Source organism: Oncorhynchus masou, chromosome 12 (assembly GCF_036934945.1).
Source record: "Oncorhynchus masou masou isolate Uvic2021 chromosome 12, UVic_Omas_1.1, whole genome shotgun sequence".
Lineage (NCBI taxonomy): Eukaryota > Metazoa > Chordata > Actinopteri > Salmoniformes > Salmonidae > Oncorhynchus > Oncorhynchus masou.
Window position 1 is genome coordinate 53,493,924 of NC_088223.1, and position 8,896 is coordinate 53,502,819.

At 48.6% G+C, this 8,896-nt stretch overlaps 1 protein-coding gene across 1 annotated transcript; it reads right to left on the reverse strand.

Annotated features, from left to right (window-relative positions):
* Nucleotides 1-2,084: 2,084 nt before the first annotated feature.
* LOC135549147 (leucine-rich repeat transmembrane protein FLRT1-like) lies at nucleotides 2,085-5,149 on the reverse strand. The gene has a single exon (XM_064979192.1). The coding sequence runs from the start codon at nucleotides 5,061-5,063 to the stop codon at nucleotides 2,988-2,990; it is 2,076 nt and encodes a 691-aa protein (XP_064835264.1). The 5' UTR covers nucleotides 5,064-5,149; the 3' UTR covers nucleotides 2,085-2,987.
* Nucleotides 5,150-8,896: the final 3,747 nt, after the last annotated feature.

Genomic DNA, 8,896 nt, shown 5'->3' on the forward strand with positions numbered 1-8,896 from the left:
TCCTCTGATTCTTCAGGAGCCACACGATCTGGCACACACACACACACATACAGTACACACACACACACATACAGTACACACACACACACACACACACACACACACACACACACACACACACACACACACACACACACACACACACACACACATACAGTGTACACACACACACACACACACACACACACACACACACACACACACACACACACACACACACACACACATACAGTACACACACACACACACACACACACACACACACAACACACACACACACACACACACACCAACTGCTGGTCCAGTCAGCAGGAGCAGTAAAATATGCAGATGGTCAAAATAACCGCAAGTGCTGCCTGCTCTTACGGCGATGCACACAATCTGCATACCTACTAAGGTTTTGTGTAGCTCAGTTGGTAGAGCATGGTGCTTGCAACACCATGGTTGTGGGTTTGAGTCCCACAGGGGACCAATATGAAAATGTATAAAAGTGTCGGCTAAAATGGAAATGGTACTTTCTCTCTCTCAATTTTGCCCAAACATACACATCTAGGCATGCAAGCTCAACTAGGAACAATAATTGCACACCAAAGAAATGCAATGTGTTTTATAGGAGAGTGGTGGAGTAATAGAGGCGAAGGGGAATGAACAGTGAAATATGCCTGGTTTCTGTATGTAAGCTGTGATATGATTCTTCCCCTCACTAATAACCCAATGTGTGGCTACTTTCAGATCAGGAAAACAATATTTTAACAGTTCTTTATACTCTTGCATGAGGTGAAATGGTGACATTGTTGCTGTAATGTGATCGATTTATACTTGAATTGTGACCCCTCTGTAAGAATGGATCTCTAAGCAGGTGTACACTTAACAGGGACACTACCACAAAACATTGTACACTTTTTTTAAAAGGCTCAGTATTTTACTTTTTCCTGTAGAGACAGGTGTGGATGATATCTCAAAGTGGAACTGAGTGATTGTCATGTTAACAGCATAAAATGAATAACATTAAATTGCTCTAATTTCTATCAACATTTTCCAAAATATAAACCTGCCACCAACAGTGTTGGTTGTTCCAGTTTCACATTTTGTATTTAAAATAAAATGAACACTCCTCAGACATATTGTCTGACAGTTGGACTACTATGAAATCCTATCAGACAGAACAGCCAAGGAAGCACGATTCGTTTCCACCTTGGAAACCGTAAAGTGATTAACAAGCAATGGAAAATATTACAGCAATGTGGAGTAGCAGGCTATGACAAATAGGTTTATGCACGGATGAACTCCGTCGTTCCAGAGGCATCATTTCTGTGCCGTCTTCTGCATCTGAATCTGTCTCTCGCCTTTCCTCTGTGTCTCTCAAGGTCTATTTCTCTGCCCTCCTCCCTCCCTGTTATGTTGCTGTAAGTGCTGATTCATTTACATTTGTAGTGCTACTTGGAAGGAGAAGTGGACTGAGTTGAGGACTATCACTAGTGCCTACACAAAGTAAAATAGAACTCACCCCACTGTTCGTCTCACCCCCACCTCAGATCCTCCACCTCCCTCACCCCCTCCCACAGTGCAGGTCCACAGTGTTACGGTTTTGATCATCTACCTGATATATCTCACTGTTTACACACTAATTTTCCCGATTCACGTTTACATGAATGCTGTGTCTGTCCACAGGATGCTCCACAGATGTCCTCTGTCCTGTTGGGAATCGGGACCACTGGGGAACAACACAGAATGCCATCTAGTGAGGGAGGCTCCCCTTCTCCCCCGAATACCACCACCTTCTAAGGTAACTGGATAAGTACACAGGCACAAGAGGGAGAATGGAGGTTGGACTCTTATGTCTCAAAGGAGTGATTTGTCAGTCTTGGGGGGGGGCTCTTATTAACCAACTTCTGTATTGTAATCGGACAATGTCTCTTTTGCTGCAGATAGTTTCATTAAAAAGGTGTACATAAACATTCAAGCTGGTGCAGTCAAGAAAATTTTAACCATCAGTTGGACCTCAAGAGTTGTTTTGTATCTTCTTCTTGTTCAAAAAAAGAAAGAAAGAGTAACTTCCCAATCACAAAAGTCCAGGTCCAGTGTGAGTCCTCCCCCCCCAAAAAAAAATCCCAAAAAACAAAACCAATAAATAAGGGTAGCAGTGAGGGACTGATCAAAGAAACACGCAGGGAACAATGACTTCTCCAAACACAGTCCAGTGGATGTCTATCTAAGTAAAGTGTCTACAAGCCTGGGCTGCAATTGAATTCAATGCATTGTTCCGTTAACTTGCGAAAGTCATCAAGGATATCATCAAGGACCCTCATCCCTGACAAGACCCTCACCCGCTGGAACCACTGGACCAGGCCACAACTAGTCTGCTTTAAGACAAGCGGTTATGTGGGCTGTTTGAAAGAGAACTATTCACAGCTTTTACAGAGCCCTGTCTTCAGGTAACTGATTGGACACACTGGGCGCCACAGAATAGTTGAGGCATTTTAAACGGACGAGACAAGAGGGCAAAATATGGCCAGTGGGCAAGTGATGCGTATCTAAGAAGTTTGTCTCTCTGACCCTTTCAGGACTTTTGAACCTTCTATCTTGGTGTGGCTTGCCAAACGTAAGACCTGGAATGGAACTGTACTGTAAGTGACAATATCCTGCAGTCTCAACACAGAGGGCACATTCTTCTCACTTGGGTCACTGAGAAGAGGGAGCAGTGAAGGAAAACATCCACTGATCATTACTAAGTGTGTGAAGAAGCAGTCTGTATGAACACCTGGAATGGGCCGTTCGTTCGCTCCTGCTGCTTGTGTACCAGCTAGCTGTTTCCTGCAGGCCCGCCAGCCAATTATTCAAATAGTGTCAGTGCAGTGAACCGCTGGCTTAGTTGGAATGGGAGACTAGAAGAGGAAGGCACGAAGTGGCTCTTCAGAAGAACCCATGCGGACAAAATACAGTATCCATACAGTACATCTAGAACAGTGTGGAACGGGCCAGGTCGATCACGTGTAACAGTAGTCTATATCTGGGATCCCTCTTTCTCTATAGCCACGGTTGGTGCCATACCCTGCATTGGACACTTGGTGGGCACCTTTGTAGAGGCCGGTGCCATTGGAGGGGAATATAGTGTGGATGATGTAATCCTCCCGGAGGGGCTTGGGCGGCTGGTGGGTTACCATGGGCGTCATCTGGAACCCTGGGCCTCGGATCTCCAGGATGGTGGTGTCCTTCTTCGTGCCTGACTCAATGTAGTCATCGTAGTGCTTGCTCTTCCTGGAGCTGCCACGGCTGTATTGATCACGAGAAGACAGGCGTCCGGCCCGATGCCCGTACCAGCAGAAGATGGCGAATATGAGGGCCAGAGAAACGATGACAGTAGCTCCTCCAATGATCCCAGCCAGAGGCAGAGTAGCCATGTGTTCCGGGTCCTGGTTGTCCTCCTGGCCCACATCTGGCTGACTGGGGTCTGACGTCTCAGCTTTAGCGCACACTGGAGCTTCATCTGAGTCAGTGTCTCCGCCTGCCATGGCTCCTTTACCCCCGGAGCTGGCTGCCAGGGGCACCATGCAGATGATGTAGCTGGAGCGGGGTTGCAGGGAGGTGAGCAGGTACTCTCTGCGGTCTCCTCTCACCAGGGTCTCTGTGATGGAGCCCATGGCAGCGCTGGTGCCCAGCCGCAGCCAGCTGAGTCTGAAGGAGGAGGTGGGCTGGGCCACGCTCCAGGTGACACGAATGCTGTCGTGGGCCAGGGGCTTGACATTCAGGGCCAGGCTCTTACCCACTCCACTGCTACCCAGGGTGTAGTCTAGACCAGAGTCTGGTAGCCCCAGGCCGGGCCGCTTGGAGCGCAGGGTGAAGAGGGAGCCCTGTGGAGGGGAAAGGGTGGTGGAGCTAGCGGCAACTCCTCCTACTCCACCCACTCTGTCTCTGGTCCCACTGCCTGTGGCTCCAGCCCCGGCAGGAACTACCCCTGCGACTTCACACTCCTCCATCTGGCTGGTCAGGTCCTTGAGAGTCATGTCTCTAACCTTTTCGGGCGCCTGGCAGGTGAGGCCCCTCACCGTGATGGAGTTACCCCTAGCGTGCAGCCAGTCATGTAGCCAGCGCAGGTTACAGCCACAGTGCCAGGGATTCCCCCGTGCCAGCAGTTGTCCCAGGCTGTCCAGGTCTTTGAACAGGCCCCGAGGCAGGGTGGTCAGGTTGTTGCCAGACAGGTCTAGTCTTTGGAGCCTCCTCATGCCATCCAAGGAGCCACGGGGCATGTGGATCAGAGCATTGTCCTGCAGGGAGAGACGTTGCAAGTGGGCGCTGGGCAGGTTGAGTGGCGGTGTCAGGAGGGAGTTACGCACCAGCGAAAGCTCCGTCAGGTTGGAGAGGCGGGAGAAGGTGTCGTCTGCGATGCGCTGATTGGCCAGGAGGTTTCCGTCCAGGACGAGACGTCGCAGGGAGGAGAGGCCGCGGAAGGCGTGGGTGGGGATGGTGGAGATGCGGTTGTCGTCCAGCCTCAGCTCCTCCAGAGAGGCCGGGAGCCCGGAGGGGATGCTGGACAGGTGGTTACGAGACAGGAAGAGCAGACGCAGCCGCGGGTTGTCAACGAAGGCCTTGTCTTCGATGCTGACGGTGGAGACAGAGTTGTCGTCCAGGTGCAATTTCTCCAGCAGTGGCATGCGGGCCAGGGTGGCGCGGGGAAGCGTACGGATGTTGTTGTCCTGCAGGTGCAGTTCCCGGAGGGAAGGGGGCAGGTGCATGGGGAAGTCATCCAGCTCGTTATCGTACAGGTAGACCACTCGGACGGTTAGGTGTCGCTCCAGGGAGGTGGGAAGCCCGGCGTTGTCTATGTGGTTGTTCTGAAGGTAGAGCACAGTGGCAGAGGGGGGTAGAGGGGGGATAGAGCTCAGGCCACGGTCGTTGCAGTAGATGAAGTCCTCATCACATCGGCACACTGACGGGCACACCAAGTCTTCCTCCTCATCGTACCCTGTGGCTGCAGCAACCTCCAGCACCTCGGCCAACAGAGTCAGGCAGAGCATCAGCAGGAACAGCCAATCACGCAGCTCGGCCACTCCCTCCGGCGCCATGGTGCTGATGATCGACTTCCCTTCCTCTCGGTCTCAATGTCTTAGCTCCTTGAATCCTAATGATGAGCTCAAATCAGGCCAGCTCCTTCAGCCCTGGAAAGAATGAAAAGGAGACAGGTTTTAGTTAACAATCCGCTCAAGTGACCAGATTACTAAGAAGGTTTCATTGAAATTCCAAAATGACTTCAAATTGCCAGGATATAACAAGCTTGACAATGTACCCTTATTTAATTCTGCCTAAACCATATCCAACAAATGATTCATGGTCACATGGAAATTGAACTGCTACAGTATTATACTCCCTTTTAATATCTCGACTTCAATCCCCTTGTCATGGTGAAGTGGCAGTATTGTAATCTGCTTCCAGCAGGAGTTGGAGAGTATTTTTCTTTCAGTAAAAGAAACAATGAAATATATCAAATCATTTTTGAGAAATTGAGTCAGACAGTAAAGGGAAATTACAACACAATCCATACAGTTTTGTGATCTGTCTACTGAAAGAACCGGGCCTGGTTAAATCCAATAACTAGGGCCTGTTATTGCTGGTCTGACCACATGTTCAGGGACATCTCCTGGCCCTATAACATACACACTAGTGTATTTGTTTGAATTCTTCCAGAGTGCACTGGCCAAGCAGATTGTGTAAACAGAACATCCCACAATTTTTACATGAACTATTCCGTGTGTGTGTGTGTGTGTGTGTGTGTGTGTGTGTGTGTGTGTGTGTGTGTGTGTGTGTGTGTGTGTGTGTGTGTGTGTGTGTGTGTGTGTGTGTAAGCATGAGTGTACAGTATGTGTTTGTGTGTGTAAGCATGAGTGTACAGTATGTGTTTGTGTGTGTAAGCATGAGTGTACAGTATGTGTGTACAGTATGTGTTTGTGGCAGTGTAGAGCGAGTCGCTGTGTGTATTTTTGAGTCTGAGCAGCTGTGCAAATAAGAGTGTATTTGGGTCAGTCCCTTTAAAGGCAAGATTGATTGATGTGGCAGAGAGAGTGGGAGGGATTAGGGGAACATATTGAGTTGTGATTGGGTGGATTAAGCAGGCGTCAGAAAGAATGGCACATAGATAAACTATTTTAAGCACTTCCTACAGTTACATTAGTTTGTTCATTCCATGGTTACTCATTTGGCTTATGCTTTCAGGGCTGGTCCAATCCACAGAAAATTACCTAATTTACAGCTACGGTGCAGATGCATTAAGGTTGTGAGAGACTGTGTGTGTCTGTGTATAATTGTAGGGGTACACGCTGTGTGGCAGTGTACAGTCACAGATGTCTATAGACGTGTGTGAGCATGAGCCAAGCTGTACACGACACGTACTGCATGTGTCCCCACACGTTGCTGCAGTCAAAGTTACAGTCATCTGTATTCGGGAGACGTCAGGCAATGTGGGGCTGCGTGAAGGGAATGGGGAGGGTGTTTGTGTGGAAATGGGCTGGCCAGACAGGCAGTCGCCTAAGGCAGGGTACAGTACACAAAACAGCCCTACATTTTCCAATACTGGAACTGGAGCAAGATGGAGAGGACAGCCGGATCAATTTACATAGAGAGAACGAGAGCGACAGAGAGGAGGGAGAGAGAGAGAGAGACTGAGAGAACGAGAGGGGGAGGGAGAGAGAGACTGAGAGAACGAGAGAGGGGGAGGGAGGGAGAGAGACAGAGGTAGAGAGAGATACAGAGGTAGAGAGAGATACAGAGGTAGAGAGAGACAGAGGGAGAGAGAGAGACAGAGGGAGAGAGAGAGACAGAGGGAGAGAGAGAGACAGAGGGAGAGAGAGAGACAGAGGGAGAGAGAGAGACAGAGGGAGAGAGAGAGGGAGGGAGAGAGACAGAGAGAGACAGAGGGAGGGAGAGAGAGACCAAGGGAGAGAGAGAGAGACAGAGGGAGAGAGAGAGACAGAGGGAGAGAGAGACAGAGGGAGAGAGAGAGAGACAGAGGGAGAGAGAGAGAGACGGAGGGAGAGAGGGAGGGAGGGAGGGAGGGAGGGAGGGAGGGAGAGAGAGGGAGGGAGGGAGGGGAGACAGACAGACAGATGGAAGGAGAGAGAGACAGAGGGAGGGAGAGAGAGAGCGAGAGACAGAAAAAGGAGAGACAGAGGAGAGAGAGAGACAGACACACATAGGAGAGAGAGAGGAGGGAGACAGAAAGAAAGCGAGAGAGACATAGGAGGGAGAGAGGAAGGAGAAAGAGAGCAGTTCCAGAATGAGCGCATTGACTGTTGCTATCTTCGCCATGATATCCACCACAGAAACCATATCTAGCAGCACTCACATCCACATATTCATGATAAGGAAAATCTGGGAATGATAACCAAAGACGATGGCAGTGTATCGGGAAATCCCCTCGATTGATGGCAGAGTGGAGATAATACTGGCACGAAGCTTATCTTACATGCCCATGTCCTTGAATCTAATTTCAAATTTAGGGATTGGTGCAGAGGAAGGCGTGATGCAAACAAGAGATGGCCAAGGTGATGAAGGAAATAAATAAATTAAAGGATGGTCAAAACAGAGGAGGCTGAGAAGAAAAAAACATTCCCCATATACTCTTGCTATGCTACAATACGGCCCGATTCAGTCATCCTTGTACTATCAACTCCCCAAAATCGAATGCCCGTAGAGTATTGTTTGTATGCATCTCAATATAGGATGAATGAACCATTCTGCAAGGCCTTGTCTTTGGCAGTAATGTACAGTGTATATAGTATTTTCTGTGAGAGAGAAACTATTAGAACCCCATTCATTGTGCTTGAGTCAGCAGAGTCCAATCAGTGAGCTTCATTGCTTGTCTGGAAAAGACCCTGGGCCTCTTCAGAGTCATTAGTTCTGAACTGATGCTACTGCTAGTAAATCTGAATCAGCTGCCTTCAAAATGTCCTGTAGTCTACAAATGAACGTGACTCTACAAAAACACATGATGGTATTAAATAAAATATATCACTATTAGTGGCTTGAAAGATGCACACATCAATTTATAAATAACTACATGAACGTACCTAATCCACTCAATTTATAAACTCCGAGCAGATGCTTAAAATCAAAGTAACGTGCAGACGGGACTGTTACCATATCTTACCTTTCATCTGAATATTGCCCCTTAGCGCCAAATCCTAACATGAGATACGCACATTCAACTTTTAAGTCAAATCTCCAAGTGACAGTACGACATGATTTCTGTGAACGTTTCAGTAACAGCCGTGAATGTCAGATTAGAATGTTACCCATGAGCCATTGAGGATAAATGCCTTGATGTGAGCACTACAACACTATGCATGTTCCACCTGGGATCTGAGACAGCATCCATCTTGTGGCCATTTTTCCCGACTTGCTGCTGATGCTGCTGTTACTACTGTCTCTGCTGCTGCTGTTACTACTGTCTCTGATGCTGCTGTTACTACTGTCTCTGCTGCTGCTGTTACTACTGTCTCTGCTGCTGCTGTTACTACTGTCTCTGCTGCTGCTGTTACTACTGTCTCTGCTGCTGCTGTTACTACTGTCTCTGCTGCTGCTGTTACTACTGTCTCTGCTGCTGCTGTTACTACTGTCTCTGCTGCTGCTGTTACTACTGTCTCTGCTGCTGTTACTACTGTCTCTGCTGCTGCTGTTACTACTGTCACTGCTGCTGCTGTTACTACTGTCTCTAATGCTGCTGTTACTACTGTCTCTGCTGCTGCTGTTACTACTGTCTCTGCTGCTGCTGTTACTACTGTCTCTGCTGCTGCTGTTACTGTCTCTACTGTTCTACTGCTGCTGCTGTTACTACTGTCTCTGCTGCTGCTGTTACTACTGTCTCTGCTGCTGCTGTTACTACTGTCTCTGCTGCTGCTGTTAC